Here is a 21,623-nt window from a genome sequence, read left to right as displayed (position 1 = left end):
GGCTACATCCCTGGATCCAAGGAGTTGATAATGAGACCCTGCCCCCAATTCATCCATTCTCCATGCTACTATAAGGCTTATGGGACTGGCCTCTCCTGCAAGGCCATCTCTTGTTCTAGTTGACGATGGTTGTTACACACATGTGAGAGTACTATTTTGAAGGTGATACTAACTAAATTAGTAAATCTGTGGGAAGGCTTGTTAAATTGTTTCAATTATTGGCAGGATGATCCATCTGCAATGGATTTTGTCACCTCTGCTGCAAACCTCAGGATGCATATTTTCAGTATGAATATGAAGAGCAGATTTGATATAAAATGTAAGTTGTTTTGTAGTTCAATTGTATCACTTAAAATTCTAAGTTATTCTTTTCTAACAGTTAAACATACTCATCTTTGTTTTTCAGCAATGGCAGGGAACATTATTCCTGCTATCGCTACTACTAATGCAGTGATTGCTGGGTTAATAGTGTTGGAAGGATTGAAGATTTTATCAGGAAAAATAGACCAGTGTAGAACAGTGAGTATTTCTTTTTCTTCCTTCCTTCCTTCCTTCCTTCCTTCCTTCCTTCCTTCCTTCCTTCCTTTTTCTTTCCTTTCTTTTCCTTTCCTTTCTTTCTTTCTCTCTTTCTTTCTCTCTTTCTTTCTCTCTTTCTTTGTTTCTTTCACAAGTAATCTCTGCATCCAATGTGGGGCTTGACCTCCCAACTCCGAGATCCAAAGTCTCATGCTCTACCAACTTAGCCAGCCAGGCACCCCTGTCCACCCTCTTTTTTTTTTTTAATATTTATTTATTTTTGAAACAGAGACAGCATGAACAGGGGAGGAGCAGAGAGAGAGGGGGACACACAGAATCTGAAGCAGGCTCCAGGCTCTGAGCTGTCAGCACAGAGCCCGACGCGGGGCTCGAACTCACGGACCATGAGATCGTGACCTGAGCCGAAGTTGGACGCTTAACCGACTGAGCCACCCAGGCGCCCCAAGTCCACCCTCTTTTTAATAGTAGTCTATATTTTAGGGGAAAAAAAGTAACTCTAAAAAGCACATTAAACAGAGCACCTAAAAAATTAAAACAATAAAATTGATTAAAGCAGTGGAAAAAACATTGTTCCAGTAGTAACCTTATGAGCTCATTTTTAAGCTTCCTGGAAGTTACAGTAAAAAGGAAAATGTAGTTGCTTCTCTTATTTTATAAGCTAGTTTGCTTCTAACTGTTTCCAGAGTTTTACTGAATTCTTAGACTCATTGTATGGTTCCTTAAAAAGTTTTTTCAATTTTAAGAGTTCTGTATGGTTTTCCAATTTTGTTTTGTCATTTTCTAGTTCTCTCCTTCATTCATGTTTTTGTTTTCTTTATGTTTTTCAATCTCCTTTTCTGTTTTAAACTTATTTTATGTTCTTTGATAATGTCTAAAGTTTTTATGGATGTATGTACTGTCCTTTCTGCTAGATATCATAGTATTTTTTTGGCCTGTGTGGTATATGATTTGTGGGGTTTTTTTGTTTTTCTTTAATCAACTTAGTGTTAGTTAAAACTGTCTGACAATTCTTAAGGACTTATTGAAGGTGTACTTCAAAGAGGATTTGTGTTTGTTTATATCTGGGTGCCTGGCATCCTACCAATCCAGTACTACTTTTAAATTTTCGGCTTTAGTTTTTCAGCTCCTCTAATCCAAGTTGCAAGTCTGCATGACCCTGTCCTACTGTAATGAAACATGAAGGAAGATATTTCCCTGCTCCCCTAAGCACCGAGGTCACAATCATCTGTCTTGCTGTTTTTGTGGGAAAGATATTTTCCTCCTCTTCTTTACTTGCCTCCTCTTCCAGGTCCTTGCTTTATGGGAGTTTCTGTTAGAGAGTTCTACATGCACGAGGGATGGACTAGATTTATCTTTTAATTTTTTCTTTTTTTTTAAAGTTTATTTATTTTTGCAGAGAGAGACACAAAGCATGAGTGGGGGAGGGGCAGAGAGAGAGGGAGACACAGAATCTGAAACAGGCTCTAGGCTCTGAGCTGTCAGCACAGCACCCGACGCGGGGCTCAAACTGAAGGACAGCAAGATCATGACCTGAGCCAAAGTCGGACACTCAACCGACTGGGCTACCCAGGGGCTCCTAGATTTATCTTTTAAAACCAAAGCCACTTGGACATTCTCTTTGGATTCCTGCTTTCACTTTGAGTTTGCCTGAAGATGATTTGCATTCTTAACAGCTTAGCAATTTAAAAAACTTCCTGAAAATACTTCTAGCGAATATTTTTGCTCATTTATGTTCTCCTTTTTACTATAATGTTGACATGAAAAGACCAATTTATTTTTAGGAATTTTGAAATACATATATGCATATATATTTTTTAATGTTTATTTTGGGGGAGAGAAACTACCTACTCTGCAGTGGTACTCATACTTTTCAGTGCTATTATTGATTTACTCTTAAAATATTTTTTATTGTTTCCATGTAGTTTCGGGGTGAATGGGTGTAGAATCATTGCCGGTCTGCTACCTTGATTTGGTTTAATTCTTTTTCTTAACTATCAAAATTTTAATTCTAAGAACTAGATTTTTTTTTTTTTTTTTTTACATTTTATTTATTTTTGAGAGACCGAGCACAAGTTGGGGGAGGGGGGGGCAGAGAGAGAGAGGGAGACACAGAGTCTGAAGCAGGCTCCAGGCTTCCAGCTGTCAGCACAGAGTCCGACACAGGGCTCAAACCCACAAACTGTGAGATCATGACCTGAGCCAGAGTCAGATGCATAACCGACTGAGCCACCCAGGCGCCCCTAAGAACTTCATTTTTGATTTCTACCTTCTAGCAGCCTGAGTTTGTCCTGTGGCTACAGTATGCATCCCTTTGAACTCACAAACAATATTAATTGTTGAATTTATTTAAAATATCTACTCGTTCCTATAACATCCTTCTCATTTCTTTTTACTCAGCTTTTTCCCTCTTGGGTTAATGATGTTTATGTCTGAATTTTTTGGTTCACATTTATAAGTGAATTTTAAGATGAATTAATAGTATTAGCCTGGGCATCAACAGGGTTAGCAGTTGCTTCCGTTACTGTTGATTTCCCTTCATACAGTTATCTTCCTAGTGAAGCTTAGATCAAACAAATCTGTTTTCCCCATTGAACCCTGCCTCTGACCTTGCCAATACAATGACTAACTTCTAGCAATACTGTTGCTACAGGAGCCCTCCTCCCAGCACTTGATTGCCTCTCACAGGATTTGGTTTTTCTTCTTTTTTTTAAAAAGTAATCTCTACACCCATCATGGGGCTTGAACTCACAACCCCAAGATCAAGTCACATGCTTTTTTTTTTTTTAATTTTTTTTTTTAACATTTATTATTGAGAGATAAGAGGGCATGAGCATGGGAGGGGCAGAGAGAGGGGGAGACACAGAATCCGAAGCAGGCTCTAGGCTTTGAGATGTCAGCACAGCCCCACATGGGCTCGAACTCAAACCATGAGATCATGACCTGAGCCAAAGTTGGACACTTAACTGACTGAGCCACCCAGGCACCCCATGAGTCTCATATTCTTCCAACTGAGCCAGCTGGGCACCCCAGGATTTACTTTAAGCTTGGGGAATCTGAGGTTCCACTTTAAAATTCGTCTTAGCAGGTGGCCACACTTAACATGGTCATCACAAAGTGAGAAATTTGTGTATTTACTTCTAGTGTTCTTTTGACCTTTGTTTGTATTGATCTTGCTAGTGTTTGCTGAACTTTGTAGTAAATAATAATGACGGTAAGTTTGGGACCTTTTTTTGTTTTTTTAAGATAGAGAAAGAGAGCGTGCTTGTGTGCATGAGCAGGGGAAGGGGAGAGAGCATCTCAAGTAGGCTCCACACTGTCAGCACAGAGCCCAAGCAGAACTGGATTCCAGGAACCAGGAGATCATGAGCTGAGGTCAAGAGTCAGATGTTTAACCAACTGAGACACCTAGGCGTCCCTTAGTTGGGACCTTTTTAAATTTCAGTGCAAGTTTTTTATCCATTGCAATTTTTAAATTTTTCATTGGCTTTTATTTTTTGTTTGTATGCTTGGGAAATTGTAAATAGGTGCTAATATTGCCTGGAGTACATCACTTTTTCTCTTCTTTATATAAACGTTAATGTTGTAGTCGTCAAAGACAACTTGAAAAGAAAAACAGCACATTGGTTCCATGCATCTGTGAAAGTGTTACCATTATTCGGAGAAATTAGCATATTGGTATTTATTATTGGGAGGTTGGCTTAAAATTGATAAGAATAACTACTAGGAAGATACCCCAAAATTGATTTAATGATATCAGAGATGAATACAGCTAGGCCCTTAATTCGCTGAGTTAGTTTGCAGAATAGTTTATAGAGTCTTCAAGATTATTTTTCAGTAAACACAGCCTTTCACATGGTCACTAACTGTTAAAGAAAGTTGAAAGAAAATCAGGCTCTTAAAAAGGCCATGATTTTCTTTATGTTTTCTGCCATCTAGAAGGGAAGATTTAAGTCATTTTTAAAGTTTATTTATAGAGAGAGCATGCGGAGCCGGTGGAGGGGGGGGGAGGAGGGAGAGAGAGAAAGAGGGAGAATGAGAATGAATGAATCAGTCCCAAGCAGACTCTCCTGTCAGTGCAGAGCTCAATGCGGAGCTCGAACTCAGAAACCATGAGATTGTGACCTGAGCCGAGATCAAGAGTCAGATGCTTAAGGGAGCCACCCAAGTGCCCCTATTTAAGTCATTTTTTATTGACCATGCAGTAAAGAAGACCGTAGGTTTCAAATTATATGGTATATAAAAGCATAAGATTTCTGGTTTCTGCCTGTATTTTTTCTCCAAAGATTTTTTTGAACAAACAACCAAACCCAAGAAAGAAGCTTCTTGTGCCTTGTGCACTGGATCCTCCTAACCCTAACTGTTATGTATGTGCCAGCAAGCCAGAGGTGACTGTTCGGCTGAATGTACACAAAGTGACTGTTCTCACATTACAGGATAAGGTAAGTGTACAGGCTGGTAATCTTCCACAAGGTTCGTTTTCCTTTCCTAAAAAAAAAGAAAACGTAGGCTCCCTTTTGCGGTATAGTTTAACATGATAACAAACTAAACCACATAATTACTCTGAAAGGCTCTGACTGCTAAAGTGCATTGCTCTGATATTCTAGGTTGCTTTACTGTCTGGGTTCCTACTACGTTTTTGGTCTGTGGTTCCAGAATATGTGCCTCACATCCCAGAAAGGAATAGATGAATTTGGATGGAATATGCACCACAGGTTGTACAGAGGTGACACAGTTTCTTGGCAAGCAAGAGACACTGTTACCAGATAGTGTGTGAATTGTGTTTTCTGACAGACGGTATCCTTAAATGGTCTAGTAAGGGTCCTGATTTTGGTGTGTTAAGTTGGCGTCTTAGGAAATGCAGCATTTGTGCATCTGGATATACCAGTGGCGCTGTGGAGTGAGGGAAATGGAAGTTTAGTGTGTGGTCTGGTCCTTAGGTTCTTCCTAAATTGGTTAGGTTAGTTTCTCTGTGTTTGGGAAGATTTCCAAAATGGCCTGAATGGATGCTACTTCCTACTTTGGGGATCACTTCAGATTGCTTTCTGATAACGTTCATCATCATGTTTCATATTTACCCAACATAGGGGGCATAGACCTTTGCGGCCAGGCTGCTTGAGAGGGAATAGCCTTTCTCCCAGAATTGATTACATAGGGCAGATTGATTTGAGCTTACGTTTTGATGGAGAAGCAGCAGGATTTGGTATACTGGCCAGCAGAGGCTGATTGACCCACCCGGTTCCTTAGGAAATAATTGTAGTTGGTATGTACTCATTCTTGAGCTTAAAGGCAAGTCCACTATTTTTAGGGTAATACGACCTTTAGAGAATTCCCCTGTTATTTTTTAAAAATGTTTATTTATTTCTTTTGAGAGAGCATGAGCGAGTTGGGGAGGGAGAGAGAGAATTCCAAGCAGACTCCACACTGTCAGTGAACAGTGAGATCATGACCTGAGCTGAAATCAGGAGTTGGACATTAACTGAGCCACCCAGGCACCCTTCCCCTGTCATTTCTAAAAGCAGCTAGTATTTCACAGATTGTTATCACTCTTTATCCATCTTGAAATTTATTTATTTATTTTTTTAATTTTTTTTTGTGTTTATTTTTGAGAGAGAGAGAGAGAGACAGAGCATGAGTGGCAGAGGGGCAGAGAGAGAGGGAGACACAGAATCCAAAGCAGGCTCCAGACTCTGAGCTGTCAGCACAGAGCCCCACGCAGGGCTCAAACCCACAAACTGTGAGGTCATGACCTGAGCTGAAGTTGGACGATTAACCGACTGAGCCACCCAGGCGCCCCTATCCATCTTGAAATTTAAAGAGAGATGGCACTTGGGAAGAGGAAGACTAATCCAAGAATCCGTCTTATAAATTTTCCATCTATAGAACATCTTCCACTACAGGATTGGCTTAGAGACTAAGATGAAATGTGTTAAATGTCTAGCTCAGTATCTAATCTGTAGGGAATACCAAGAGCCAATCAGGAGTTTGCAATCTCCCATTTGGAGGAAGTTTTATCTGAATGTTCTCAGTGGTCAAACATGGGAGTACAAGGTGAACAGCATGGGCATGGAGTAATTGGGTGAATTTCCAGTGCTTTCTGCATGTCCTGGGTGTCCTAAAGAACAACTTGCCCCCTTTCCATTTCCAATGGAACGGGAAAGTATGGGGGGAAAATGTCTGTTTTTTCTTTTTCTTTTTTTATGGTCTTTAACTACATATATTAATATGTTAAATTTTTTTGTCCTCTAGATCGTGAAAGAAAAATTTGCTATGGTAGCACCAGATGTCCAAATTGAAGATGGGAAAGGAACAATCCTAATATCTTCAGAAGAGGGAGAGACAGAAGGTAATACACGTTGCATTTATTCACTCTCATTTAGGTAGAAACTGTATACATGAAGAAGTAACATGAGTCTGTTCATTGTGCATATTGCTCGGTATCACAGCTGAAAGGGGCAATGTTTGGTCACGAAAGTGCATTCCCTAGGTGGCACTGTCTTGCTGGGATCACCACAGTTCCAGGTGTGGGGACTTCCATATTGTCAGGGTGTCTCAGGGACTGTTTCTCAAGAACCCACTGCACAGTTATGTTTACAGTGACCATAATGCTCTAGTCCACTAACAAGGACTATCCTTGCCTGGATCCTTGAAGCTAAATTAGTAATGGGAACATTGCTCTGGCCGTTAGGGTAATTTAAGGCTATTAAGGGGTTTTGTTTGTTTTGAGAGAGAGTGCGCATGGGGATGGGATGGGAGGTACATAGGGAGAGGGCAAGAGAGAATCTTGAGCAGGCTCCACACCCAGCTCAGAGCCCACACAGGGCTCGATCACAACCGTGAGATCGTGACCTGAGTGGAAATCAGGAGTCAGACACTTAACTGACGGAGCCACCTAGGCACCCCAAGGCTATTAGGTGTTTTGTCAAAGAGCAGAGAAGCCTTGATAGCCTGCCATAGAGCAGAAAGTAGTACTGAAAATCATTGCCCACCTTTGGCTTTCCAGGCTTTCTAGGCTTTCCTTTTCAAAAGTTCAGGCAGGTTGTCATCCCTTTTGTTAATGCATTTGTTGTATAAAGTACAATGCATTTGGTTCTGTTTAAGCTTTCTTAGAATTGGTTATGGTTGTGCTCCCTTCAGACTGTGCTAGTCAATCTTCGTGTACTTAGATGTTCCCACACCTCTTCAGTCACTTTGGCAGCTCATCTCTTTGGGCTGCCATTTTAGTTGATTTCTCCACATCCCCAATTTTGTCATGGTGCCATTACTTTGGGCACTGTTTTCCCAAAATAAGATGTATTTATTCACATATTTGTTCATTGGTCATTTATTCAGGACACTTTGTCAGATCCTGATAGGGTTATTCAAATGTCAAGCCTTTAAATTAAAACTTAGTGTCAGGATTCCTGTTGGCTGTAGTTTCTAGTCAAGAAATTGCTTGAGATACTAGGTCATGAGTAATTCAAGACCCTGTTTTGGCTAGGTAGTAGTCTATTTTAAGAATCCAGTTGAATGTTTAAGCCCCATTTTAGCTAGCTGTCTTCATATGCACATAGAAAGTTTGTCCATGACGATACACTCTCCCTTGGTTCTGGCCAGCTCTTTCAAATGCTTGGGCTGTAAAAATGGAAACTGGTCAAGAATCTCAGTGGCTTAAAACTGGTCCTTCTCAGTAGCACATGTAGCAGCATACATGTGCTACTGAGTACTAAGGGTGGGATTTATTCAAATACATTTAGGGCCCTGTGTTATAGGTATAGTCCTGTGTTTATAATTCGAGAATGAATAAGGCAGTGGTCCCTGTCTTGAAGTACTTTAAAGCCTGCAAGGAGAGGAAAGATGGTCAACAAGTGGATTTACTACAATCTAAGAAATAACTGTAGGAAGAGAGCATACAAGGTCGGAAGCCTTGTGAAGGGGAAGGGTCACAGGAGAAAGGACTCCTGGGCCAGTTCTTAAAGAAGTAAAGGCCCCCTGGCAGAGAAGGGAATGTCTACATTTGGGCAGAATCAGCAGCTGCTATAAAACGCATGAGCTTGTGAAACAACGTAAAAGGCTTTCAGAACGTCCAGTTATTTGTTTCACTGGAAAGTAGGGTGCTGTGGGGTTGGTGGTGGTGGCACAGCCGGAGGGCTTTGTGTGGCATACATGTGACATGTATTTGTAGTCCTCCCCCAGTGACCTCCTCCCACCAGGATTTATAAGCAGGGAATGTATTAATGTATTTACCTTCTAGCATAGTCTGCAGAGGAGGAGTTAAGCATGTGAAAGAAGAAGCAGGGGGCCAGTTAGGGAGAAAAAACTGAAGGTAGTGAGGGTTGTTTACTGAGGCATAAGCAGATGACAGAGTTGAGATTTGCAGTCAGAGTTTATGGGTCGGCCAGGTGAAGAAAAGTGTCATTGTTGGGCTTGTACAGGACTGTCGCCAGGACTCTGGCTTTGGAGATGATGTTAATTGACCAGGATAGATGCATAGTAGACTATTTTTCTTTCTAACACGTTGGATCTGAAGAGTTTGTGGTTAAGTAGGGAATATGTAAAAGGGCTTGAGGATGGAAGTCTGGGTAGGAGCTACCATTCTCTAAAGGCATTCCAGATAGATTAAAAAGTTAAAATAAGAAATCTGTAGGGGCGCCCTGCTGGCTCAGTCAATGTCGCATATCTTGATCTTGGGGTCATGAGTTGGAGCCCCACGTTGGATATAGAATTTACTTTAAAAAAAAAAAAAAACCTGAAAGAATTAGAAACTGTCAGCAGTGGGGCGCCTGGGGGGCTCAGTCATTTGGGCACATGACTCTTGATTTCAGCTCAGGTCATGATCCCAGGGTTGTGAGATCAAGCTTTGCCTTGGGCTCTACACTGTGCATGAAGCCTGCTTAAGATTCTCTCCCTCTCCGTCTCTCTGTCTCTCAGGTGTCCAACTTTGGTTCAGGTCATGATCCTGTTTGCCAGTTGGAGCCCCACATTGGGTTCACTGCTGTCAGCACACAGCCCACTTGGGATCCTCTATCCCCCTTCCTCTGTGCCCCTCCCCTGCTTGAGCTCTCTCTCTCTTTCTCTCAAAAATAAAAACATTAAAAAAAAAAAAAAAAAAAAGATTCTCTCCCCCTCCCCCTCCCTCCCTCCCTCTCCCTCCCTCCCTCTCTCTCTCTCTCTCTCTCTCTCTCTCTCTCTCTCTCTCCCTCCCTCCCCGCTCTTCTCTCCTTCTCTCCTTCTCTCCCCCACTTACTCTCCAAAAAAAGAAACCATCATTAGTTTCTGGGTTTCAAGGAGGGGATCCTTTCTAAGCATTTTCCTTACAAGCCACTAAATAATAACCAACAAAGAAAAAGATTATTAGATTATATAGAAAATTACATACATTTAACGATAACTAGAATTTAAAATACAGTTTACTTAGCATGTGCCAGGCACTGCATAGGTCAACAGGTTCTATATAGCGTGTCCCTCATGGAGCAAATATTCAATAAAGTGCACTCTGTTGTGAGGAGAGGGTATAAATTGGGAGCAAAGTGAGGAAGCAGTTTTGTAAATGATACTTGAGTGCTTGTATAGGTTAAGAGAGAGGAGCATCTGAACATTCAGGGGAGAAAGGATAATTAAGGCAGAAAGACCCAACAATAGGTAGGAGGAGGTGGTGACCTAAAAAGTTGGGTTGGAGGAATTGTTCTTCATGGGAGTATTTTAATCCATGTATCGGGTTTATTGAGTGTTAGGGGGTGCTGTGCTAGGTACTTTGCTGCATGAAGCAGAAATGACATGTGGAAACTAAAACTATAGAGTGATTATTTTTGGGAGTCCCCACTGACTTGTCATTAAGAAATGTTGAAAATTTGTGTTGAAAAATAGAAAGATCCATTCAAATCAACAGTTTTCTCATGTTTCTGTAAAATTTGCTGAAAAGTGAAGTTGTTGTAGATAATCTCTTTGTAAGTAGAATATATGTTGAACAGCTCTAAAAGTCGTCTTCGACTCCTTCAGGATTCCAGATTAATTTGGTTTGAATGGGAGAGTGTCAGAATTTCTCACCGTTTGGGTTTTTTGCAACAGTTTTAATAGTTGAGCTTTCATTCAGGGCTGAATTTCTAAGTGTCTAATATTGTAGTGGACTAGTTTGCTAGGGCTACCATTCCAAAATATGCAGACAGAGTGACTTAAGTGACAGAAATTTATTTTCTCATAATTCTGGAGGCTCCAGGTCGAAAGATCAAATTATCCACAGGTTTGCTTTCTCTTGAGGTCTCTCTCCTTGATTTCTGAGAAAAATGTTGGATTATGCCCAGCCTGACAGCCTCATTATATCTTCATCACCTTTTTAAAAAAAAACACTCTCTCACATTCTGAGGTGCCTAGGGTTAGGGCTTCAACATACGAATTTGAGGGGATGACAATTGAGCTTATAGAGGGGGGATTAACCTTTTTAAAGCTAATGTGACTGCTCTGTGGAAATATAACTTTAGTATCTAAATTTCTTTCCAATTTCTTAGCTAACAATCATAAAAAGCTGTCAGAATTTGGAATTAGAAATGGGAGCCGGCTTCAAGCAGACGATTTCCTTCAGGACTATACTTTATTGATCAACATCCTTCATAGGTGGGAACTATTAATATTAAAATAAGAAATTATTAATATTAAAGTAAGAAATTATTTGAATATTTAAAGAGTGAAGAAAAAGATGTTTTCTTACCCTTAAGCCCTGTTGTTCACTTGAAACCACGTGGTATATTTGCTTGAGTTGGCTACTCAGTTCCTTTGAGGCTTGACCTACAGAGGAATTTGGGGAATTCTGAAATAAAAGGAATAGGCAAAAAATGTTTAAGGGTAACTATCATCAGTGGTGTCTGATCAGAAAGACCTAGAAAAGGTAGAAATCCAAGCATTTGAATAGTTATAATCAGAGATGAGTTCATTTTGATAGTTGAACTAAAATAAAAATTTCAACCATTTTAAAGATTCATTAGAAGAAAGGAAGAAATATTTCCCTCATAAAACACAAATTTAACTTGTGATCTTAATGAGATAATGAAAAGAATTATAGATGTTTGAATCACTTTTTTTTTTTAATGTTCTGCCCATTTTATAAAAAAACTTCAAAGTGCTTGCATTACAGAGTATTTGCATGTATATAACACAGTTAAAATACAGATAGTCTTCCATTTTGGTATGTTTACCTGTCAAATAAAGTGCACTTTTGTGCATGCCCATTGACACACCTAAATTGCACACCAACTTAGGACTTTGGGCATTATCTTACAAACATGGAGGGTTGCTGCCTTCATCTGATTGTTTTGCCAGTATTGCCATCTCTTTGCAAACATACAGTTTGTGTAGTTGTTTGGAGAATATCACATTTTATATACTTGGTTTATAAAAAGCATCAAATGACAGGGAAGACTGAATGTGAGTTATTAGTAAGGAGTATAAGTTTCACAAAGTTAGACAATTGAGTCAAAGAGAATTTTTGCTCGGGTGTGATCCCTAGTCTCAATTAGACACCGTTGGATGTCCGTGGTGTGCTCGTGTTCAAGTTCACAAGAAAAAACAATGAAAGTAGATCTACAGTAAAATGGAAATATCAGATGGTGTCTAAAGAGGAGGCATAATTAGGGTTGTTTTTTTTTTATCATATTTTTTAGCTCCTTGGGAACAGAACCCTCCCCCCTTATAACATAACATGTAAGTCTTTTGTTTGACTTTCATGCATTAAACTTTCATACATGTTTTTGCAAATGTGTTACAAAATGAGGGTACTGCCAGTAAAGATGGTGGGGAGACCCAGAGTCCATGTAACCCTGTTCCTTAAACGCCAAATTACTTTGGTCAAGATCAGGGTTGAGTGTATAGACTCTTCACCTGGTAGCTAAAGAAATAATGCCTTAAGAGCAACATTGAGCCAGAAAGTTTTAGACTCCGTTTTCTGCTCTAGAAGTGGAAGTTATGTAACATTTTTAAAAAACCTTTTCCCTGATTTGAAGGGGCAATGGTATTGAACACTTGAAGTAGAGTTTTGAATTAACAACAGAAATTTGTTGTGTGCAGTGTTATTTTTAATTTTAGCTCTTTGAAAATCAGCATCTGTATATTTGGTGTGTACATAGTAAATGCACTTAGAGCTTTGAGGAACAGTGTCTCTCTGGTGTGCCTTTGTCATGGGGTCCAGTTTTATAGTGTCTGATTATTTTACAGTGAGGACCTAGGGAAGGATGTTGAATTTGAAGTTGTTGGTGATGCCCCAGAAAAAGTGGGGCCCAAACAGGCTGAAGATGCTGCCAAAAGCATAACCAATGGCAGTGACGATGGAGCTCAGCCTTCCACGTCCACTGGTGAGTCATGGCCCTAGCCAGCCAGCATTTTGTTAATTAACCCACCAAGCAAGACATTATATGGAAAGAAACTATGAGTATTTTACGAATTTTACCATAAAATAGAAATCTGTAGGATTGTTAAAGGTGTAGATTGGTTTGGCATTGGTTGTTTTAATTCTTATGGAAAATAGGAACTATTATTTTTTGTTAGTGGGCTTTTAAAACTAGAAGTGTCGGTGAGTTTACTAGTGTGTGAAGACAGTTCATTCTTAGTAGTAGTTTTGGATTTTGTATGCTTGTTTCCCTCTAAATAGGGGAAGCAAATCAATGCATCTCTGTTGAGTGAACAGATGCTCGGTAAGTATAGAATTTTAGAATTTCACAGTTTCCTGAGAACTGGTATGACTTTGGTAAAGTGCATCAGGGACTCTGTTACCCTGAGTTTTCAGTGCTAGTGCTTGGTGATTTACTGTGCTCGGATTTGGATGTTTACTACCTGCTCACGTCCCGCAACCCTCCTCTCTTCATTTTTCAGTCAGGAAACTAAAGTTAACTTTTTTTTAACCCCAAGTTTTTGGTGTTCTTTGGAATATGGTTGTTCTTGGTTCTCCTGTCCTCTCAGAATTTTAAAGATGAACTTTGAGACTAACTAGAGCATGGCCCACCTGTGAGCCATGGGTTCATGACCTTTTTTCCCCTCCAGAAATGGAAAAGTCTATCATTCTCCTATGAGGAAGGGACCATGGTCATTTTTGAAAAATCGTAATTTGAAATATGCATTGATTGATCCATTACCATGGGGTTTGGGAGGCTTTAGCCATGAGTAAGATAGGCAGGTACTCTGCCTTTGGTTTGGCAGGGGTGGGATGGGGGGTGGTACACAAAACCAACTGTAGTGTAAGGTTAAGAGCATGCACTATAGAGCCCACTGTGTGGGTTTGAATCCTGGCCTCGACTTCTGCTGTTGTGTGGCCTTGGGCAAGTCAGTCTCTGTACCTCAGTTTCCTTTTCTAGAAAACGGATAATATTATTGTCTTCTTTATAGGGTTGTTGTGATGATTAAATGAGTTGTTATATGCAAAGTGCTCAGAACAGTTCCTGGCACCTTGTAAGTGCTATGTATATGTTGTTGTTGTTGTTTTATTACTATTATTACCACTGCTACCAGTATTAGGATATGCACCCTCCCCTTTTTTGTTGGAGAAATAGAAACAAGGAGCTATAATAATTTGAGTTACATAATGCTTGTTACAGTTTTTTTGTTTAGATTAGAAAACAAAAATAGGTGCTCGTTACAGAAAACATTAAAACAGTACAGAAATGTATAATGTATAAAGTGAAGGTTCCCTAAGGGTAGCTATTCTTAAGTTTGATGTATATTGGAAATGCTAACTTTTCACTTTCATAAAATATTAGTGAATCACTAGTAACGCCCACACTTTTAACCTTTTTTCCCTTTTTTTTTGAAATAAGCACAAGAGCAAGATGATGTGCTCATAGTTGATTCAGATGAAGAAGGTCCTTCAAATAATGCTGACATCAGTGAAGAAGAGAGAAGTCGCAAGAGGAAATTAGATGAGAAAGAGAATATCAGTGCAAAGAGGTCACGCACAGAACAGACAGAAGAGCTTGACGATGTCATAGCATTAGATTGAACAGAAATGCCTCTAAACAGAACCCTCTTAACTGCAGTAGGTCATCTGGGGAGAACAAGGTTATTTGTTATGTCCTTTGTTCCAAAGGGAAAAAATTGACACCGTTGACCTGAAGATGATTCTGCTCCCTTTGAAAGCATTCATTTTGCTAGAACAATTAGAAACATTGCAGTATGCTGTATTGAAAGTAGGATTATAGTTTTAAAGCCCTTTGAACAAAATGTGTGCATAACCAGTCATGAGATAAAACACCACAATGCATGTTGCCTTTTTAATGTAAATACCCTTAGGTATCATTTAACAGTTTTAAAATATTGTGGTTTAGTAAAGTTGATACCTGGTTATAAATATTATGCCTTTATTTTTGGTTAGAAGAAGAATTATTTTTAGCCTAGATCTAACCATTTTCATACTCTTAACTGACTGAAACAGATTCAAAGAAGTATCACGTGCTATGCATTGAAACTTGTTTTTAAATGTTAACTGGCACTATGTATATTAATGTAAAACAATGTTAATTTACTCAAGTTTTCAGCTTGTACTGCCTGGTATGTCTGTGTAAGAAGCCAATTTTTGTGTATTGTTACAGTTTCAGGTTATTTATATTTGGTGTTTTGTAGAACTCAAATACGACTACACTGTACTTATGGACCAAATAAATGGCATCTGCATACTTGTTATACGAGCCTGCAGAGTTCACGTTTCTGCTGCCTTATTGGGTTTATATACTACTGCAGGCATGCAAAATTCTTCCCTTCTAAAAAACTAACTCATAATGGATGTGAAGGTTAAAAATGACCTCCACGGTTTGCCATAGATGAGTACTTTCTAAAATAAAATTTTTAATGGCAATGTTGCTTTTTAAGTTTCGATTGTAAACAACTGGCCTTTTGTTGAGAATTCATTTAAGTGGTCTTTGCCTAGCCCCAGTAACATAGAACCTTGGCTTTGAGATTCCAGAGCAGGGGAGAGTCTTCTCCATTCTGCAGTCTTCCCTGGGCTGCCCCTCCAACCCCCAGTTCATCAAAGTCCCTTCTTGAGTGTACCATTTAGAGCCCAACTCCAGCATACAGATGTGGCCAGACCAGCACTAGATGGATCAGCACCTATGTCTCTGCCCAGGACCTTAGAGTACCCTGGCCCTTAGGGTTCTTCTCTCTTCACACAGATGTGCCTTGAATTTTCAGATAATAGAAACCCCCTGAAGCTGTTTTCCCCCATTCTGTACCTTGGCCGTTGGTGGTTTTGACCACAGTCAATTCAAATTTCAAGTTGATAGCTCATTGTTTTGTTCCCCTTTGTGTAATTCTTACTCTGCCATCTAGCTTATTAATTCTTACTCCTTGTTTTATATCATTTGTAAATTCAGAATGTAATCAAAGCCTTCAGAAAATCATGTTGAACAAGACTCAGCCCTCAGGAGCATGCTGCTTGATGCCCACAAGATGGACTGACTTCCAGCCTTCAGTACAGCAGTGAGCAAGCTGAATCCCCACCTACAACTATAGGAGTCTGTGAGGTTCACTTTACCTTTAGATTTTTAGAAGATGTTCCATTTTCCTCCAGGAAAAAGAAAATCTCAAAATGACAAAACTATGTAACAGACAATAATGAAATATTCTGGAATACCACCTCTCAGAAATGTTTCAGTTAACTGGTTGGTCACTGGTGATCATGGTCAGTTTGGAAATTCCATTCCTAAAACCTCACAGTGCCCCTTTAGACTCAACTGTCCATGTGTTTTCAGCATTTTGTATATGTATGTTCTTTTCCATTTTAATGTACATGGCAATGAGTACCAGTTTGATCTGTAGAGATACGCTTGTGTTTTGGGAGACCAGTGCATTTTGTCTCTACAACTCTGTTACTACCTTTTCCAGCAGGGTCTGTCCCGTTTCTACCTGTTTCAATAAAATCAGGGTCAGCAAGGCAGGTCCAACACAGAGGTATTGCCCAAGTAGACTAAGCAGATCCAAGCTGCCTCCACATACCTGGAGCATGGAGACACTTTAGATTTGGCCTTGTGTTCATTGTTTTCCCATGTGAGTTTGTCTTCTCAGTTGGGGAGCCGGACGCAGAGCTCGTCAAGGGTCTTTCCCCAGCAGCTCTATCCTGAAATAGTCTGACAAACCATCTTCCAGCCTTAATGGGAATGGTCTGGTGACTCAAGTTTACCTATGTAGCCTGTTGTCTCAAAGATCAATCTGCATACTTGGCATGTATGAGAGGATTCAGTGTTTTAATATAGAATAGCCTGACCCCTTCATGAAATAACCAATCAGGCGGACATCAATGGATGCCAAAACCTTTTGCAAAAGGCTGTTGAACAGAATCTTTACACAGTGCTCAAGTGTTGCTATAAAGATAATTTGCAAAACGAAAAAATCAACCTTTGATAACGGACTGATCTATCACCGCTATAAACCTGTCTTCAAACCTAGCATCAATAATGGGACAACTTGATGTGTGCTTCGTAATGAGACGATATGAAGAATACAACAGAACGTAGGCAAAAAAAACCCATGTTAACCTGAACTTAATCCACCATCTAGACCTGACTTCCAGCTGACAGGAAATAGAGGGGGTAGAGGAACAAACCAAACAACATTAGGAGACAACTACAGAATGTGGGACATTCTGGAACTCAAGTGCAAAATAAATGACTTTAACAATTCTTGTGACAATTGGAAATGGAATAAAGTGATAATGGAATTATTTTCTTAGGTATAATAATGTACTTATGGAGGCTACTGTCCTTATTCTTGGAATATTAGGAATGAAATGAAGCTTCATAACAACTTTTAAATGGCTCAGCAAAATGTATAATAAAGATAAAATTAACATTTATTGAATCTAGGTGGAGCCTGTATACATTGTTCATTGTACTATCCAACTTTTCTCTGAAAACTTTCATAATAAAGGTGGATATATATATATACATATATATATATAGTCTGTATTTTCCTTTTGAGCCTATGTGACTTTCAAGTTTTGTAATGAATATATTCTATGATTTAAATCAAAAAGGCAATAAAGTTATTAAAAATCTAAGTTGGCATGAGAAAGTGTTGCAGTGATTCCTGGGTCCAACATTTACGAAGTCCTCTGTGTCCTTGTTGCTAGGCTGTGACTTAGGAAGAATTCTCTTTCATTTGAGTCTCCATAGAATCAAGATAGCCAAGTTGCTCCCAGTAGATTAGTGGTTCGCTTAGAAGTTGTAGAAAACATTTGGTTCATAATAGGTGTTCCTGTTCCTGAAAATTGCCCATCGGTAGCAGGCGTCTGAAGGCATCTGGAGAGGACCTGCTCTGTGGCCAAGGAACATGGGCAAATTTAAGCTTCCTACTAGCCTTTTGTAATCTATAGAAAATCGAAACTTAAAAAGTCAAAGCAGGGAAGAAAGGATGATGGCAGATATTTCTAGTCATTGTGTCTTGGGGAGGTGGTAAAGGCCTCCCAGCATCTCCATTTTGACCATTTCCAGGAGGATATATTTAGAGAAGTATTTTTATAGACGCTTTCATACTGGGAATACATTATTTGCATTCTGCACACAGAGGGAAGTTTTTTTTTGTCCCCTGCAACTAATTTAAAATAAATTCCAGCCAAGAGTTTTGAGAAATTTTTGAACTGCTCTCACTAAAAAAAATCAAGTTGAACTACAGGATTATGATGATGCTGTGCAGTTTGATTATATTCTGAAGATACTATGTTATTCTGATAAAATAACATTTTGGGGAGTTTTGCTAATTGTCTCTGACTCAGCTTTAAACATTTTTAATCTTGCAACAAGTGATGACTTACATAGGCAAAGGGTCAGAAAAATTTTACTAGAATGTACAAATGTTCCAGGGTCCTCAGGCTTTTACTTTAGAAATGCACCAACAGGATTGCCTGGCTGGCTCAGTAGAGTATGCTACTCAATCTCAGGGTGGTGAGTTCAAGCCCAATGTTGGGTGTAGAGCTTATTTTAAAAAACAGGGGTGCTTGGGTGGCTCAGTCAGTTGAGCATCTGCCTGTTGATTTTGGCTCGGATCATGATCTCGTGGTTTGTGGGTTCAAGGCCAAAGTGGGGGTCCTCGCGAGCCTGCTTGGGATGCTCGCTTTCTTCCTTTCTGCCCCTGCTTGCCTGCGCACGCTGTCAGAAAAAAAAAAAAAAAAAAGATCCACCAACAATTCACTTTCTCAGGTCAATCTCAGAAAAATGTAGGCATTGTGTACAGTGTCATTCATTCTATAAACATGTATTGCATCCCTACTCTGTGCTGTGCCACACTGAGAAAACCTTGACAGCCTGTGTAGAAACCTTTGAAAGTAGTAAGACACTAAGGACTATTCACAGAAACTCAACTTCTTAGAGAAACTCAACTTAAGGTAGCAATAGGCAGTAGAATGGGGATCTGAGGACCCACATCTGTGTTGTCCAGGTTCCCAATTGGCCCCAGCATCTGCTTCCAGCAGCACTGAGTCATGAACACCAACCTCAAGCTCAAAAATGTGATACCAAAAGCTGTTGGAATCAACATTCTCAAATGCTCCCCACCCCCTGCCCCATGGAACTACAGACCTGCTGGGTGTTTGCCACACACAAAGTTTGTGTATAAATGCCCTTTCCTGGGTGCAGGATAAGGTTTCAGGACAAGAAAGGGAAGGTCCTTCCAAGGAAGGACCAACTGCTCCCTGATGAAGGAAGGAAGGAAGGGGAAATTATCACATCCTAACCCTAATTCTTAGATTGGGGAACCAAGCCTGTCCATGGCTTTGACTCTTCTGTGCCTCTGTAGAGGCCAAAGGGGGGATACCAGGACCAGGGGAAATTGGTGGACTCAATCTGATAGAAAAAGCTGGGCTTCAAAGGAGGGGATGGAAAAATCCCTTTGGGGACAGCTCCCAGTTCATGCCCTCCCAGTAGAGAACACACACCTTGGGTCTGGTGCTGTGCGTGGGAAGACTGGCCCCTAGGAGCTGAGCTGGGAGAGGTACAATTGGGCTTCAAGTGAAAGATTTCCTGCTGCTCTCCCTAGGAAGTACTATTTCATAAGGGTAAAGACTGCTGCAGCCGGGAGGAGGGAAAGAAGAGTGGATCCCAGCAACTCCTCCATGTGGAGTTTGGCTGTGTGCCGTCCCTCTTCCCTCAGAACCCAAGTTAGACAGCCACACTTGATTGGCATCTGAATGTGTCCCAAGACCCCGGGAAAAAAAAAACCTGACTTGTGTCTATAATTGGGGTCCAGACACTACAGACAGATAAGGGGATCTGATGCAAGCCAGATTACAAGGAGAGACAGGAGGAGGATCTTTTTGTTGTTTTTGTTTAAGGTTTATTTATTTTTGAAAGAGAGCACAAGCAAGGGTAGGGGCAAAGAGAGAGAGAGAGAGAGAGAGAGAGACAGAATCTGAAGCAGGCTCCAGGGCTTGAACCCACAAACTGGGAGATCATGACCTGAGCCAAAGTCGGATGCCTAACCGACTGAGCCACCCAGGTGCCCCAAGTTGAGCGACTTTGGCTCAGGTCATGATCTCATGATCTTGTGGTTTGTGAGTTCGAGCCCACATCAGGCTTGTGGCTGTCAGTGCAAAGCAGGCTTTGGATCCTGTCTGCCTCTCTCTGCCCCTCCCCTACTTGTGCTTTCTGAAAAATAAATAAACATTAAAAATTTTTTAAAAAACATTTCTTGGAACATTACTGCATAGAGTATTTTTGTTTGTGTATGACACCATTAATACCACCAAATTGCTCTTCCTGACAGGATGTGCCAACTGACACTCATACCAGTAAAATATATGCAAGTTTCACCATATCCATTTTTAAATAGTAATGTGGTCAGTGAAATGTGATACTTCATTGCTGATTTAATTTGCTTTTCTCAGAGTGGAGATCATTTTTCATGCAATGATATCCTCCAGATATTTGCTCCCCCAAACACTTGCATCCACGTGTACCTGCCCTCAACACCGTGAGCTTGGCTGGCGGTGGGTGGCCGGGTGGATTGGATTTTTGCAAGATCTGAGAGGTGCTGGGGAAGAACTGCTGGGTAAGACACTGCTCAAACGCCAACTGAGGAGAATGGCGCTCCTCATCAATGTTGAGGCCGGACACCCGGGTCAGTCTGCACCGACACAATTCCCCATTCAGGCTCCCTGCGCCCAGCGACACTGTGGGCACCTTCCTGAACTCCTCTGAGCAGGGAGTGCCTGCAAAAGTGAAAAGTCTTCCACTCAAGGTCGTTTTCCGTTTTCCTGAATCCACCAGGTCTTGACAGATGATGGTTTGCTTTTCTTCTCTACAAGCTGTTTGAAATATACAAGGACAAGAACTCGGTAGCTTGTGCTTTGGGGAGACAAAGCACTAGTTAGCTCTCGTTCACTGCTCCTCCCTCCCAATGTGGTCCCTGAGGCCCCACTCCGTCCCAGTACCTGTGGCAGCGCAGGTGACTCCAGGAGCCTCCTTGGTGCCTCACCCGGGGCCCCTGAAGGCAGGTGCTGGAAAAAGGGAGTGTCCTCACAGCTCTTCGTGACTGCCTGCGGTGGCCACATCTGGGGCTCACTAGCCCACTGGATTAGCCTGAGGCCTGCTTCCGGCCTGGCCTGGCCTTGGGGGCCTGCGACCTGTCCCCAGCCAACCCTGGCTCCCAGCACTCGGCCCCTTCCCCACTAAGTAGTCGGCGGCTCCTGAAACCGATGCGCAGCCGGTTGGCTGGCTCCGGGACCGGCTGGGTGGGGGTCGAGGGGTCACTCGAGGTCCTGGGGGCGCATCTGCACGCGACGCAGTGTTCTCCTGGGTCCTGGGGCAGGCGCAGCGCTTCGGCCCTGGGCTGAACTAGTCCGGCCCAGCGCCTGAAAGTGTGGCGGCGCTGGTTAGTGAGATGGGAGGATGTGGGAACCGTTTGTCAACTGCTCGTATTTCTTATTCCGGCCGGGACTGGGGGAGCCGCCTCCAGCTCAGCCCGCGGGAATGTGGGACCTTTCCAGAGGCCCGACGGCCCCGGGCGCACCGCGGCGCCACAGCCGAGGCCAGCTCCCAGCTGCACGCCCCGGCGTCCAGGCCCAGCCTCCGCGCCCCTCCGAGCTCTCGGCGAAGCGCGGCCACCGCCGCGCCGCCGCCGCCGCCGCTGCCACTCCCCCCACATTC

The 21,623-nt window shown here is 41.4% G+C and overlaps 1 protein-coding gene across 4 annotated transcripts in view; it reads left to right on the top strand.

The window, feature by feature from the left end:
• UBA2 (ubiquitin like modifier activating enzyme 2) overlaps nt 1–17,542 on the top strand; it is a 41,280-nt gene extending 23,738 nt beyond the window's left edge. Inside the window, exons 11-18 of one of the 4 annotated variants that reach the window (XM_045442502.1) lie at nt 226–319; nt 407–519; nt 4,821–4,976; nt 6,784–6,880; nt 11,019–11,124; nt 12,718–12,854; nt 14,310–14,527; nt 15,861–17,542. In XM_045442502.1, the coding sequence (XP_045298458.1) occupies nt 226–319; nt 407–519; nt 4,821–4,976; nt 6,784–6,880; nt 11,019–11,124; nt 12,718–12,854; nt 14,310–14,491 (885 nt within the window). In that variant the 3' untranslated portion in view covers nt 14,492–14,527; nt 15,861–17,542. Of the gene's footprint in view, nt 1–225; nt 320–406; nt 520–4,820; nt 4,977–6,783; nt 6,881–11,018; nt 11,125–12,167; nt 12,855–14,309 lie in introns of those variants that run through there. The other 3 variants (XM_045442501.1, XM_045442503.1, XM_045442504.1) reach the window with 3 other exon arrangements.
• The last annotated feature ends 4,081 nt before the right edge of the window (nt 17,543–21,623 follow it).

The sequence above is a fragment of the Leopardus geoffroyi genome, chromosome E2 (assembly GCF_018350155.1).
Source record: "Leopardus geoffroyi isolate Oge1 chromosome E2, O.geoffroyi_Oge1_pat1.0, whole genome shotgun sequence".
In the NCBI taxonomy this organism is placed as follows: Eukaryota; Metazoa; Chordata; class Mammalia; order Carnivora; family Felidae; genus Leopardus; species Leopardus geoffroyi.
The sequence above is the reverse complement of the archived record's forward strand: the minus strand, read 5'-3'. Positions and strand labels throughout refer to the sequence as shown.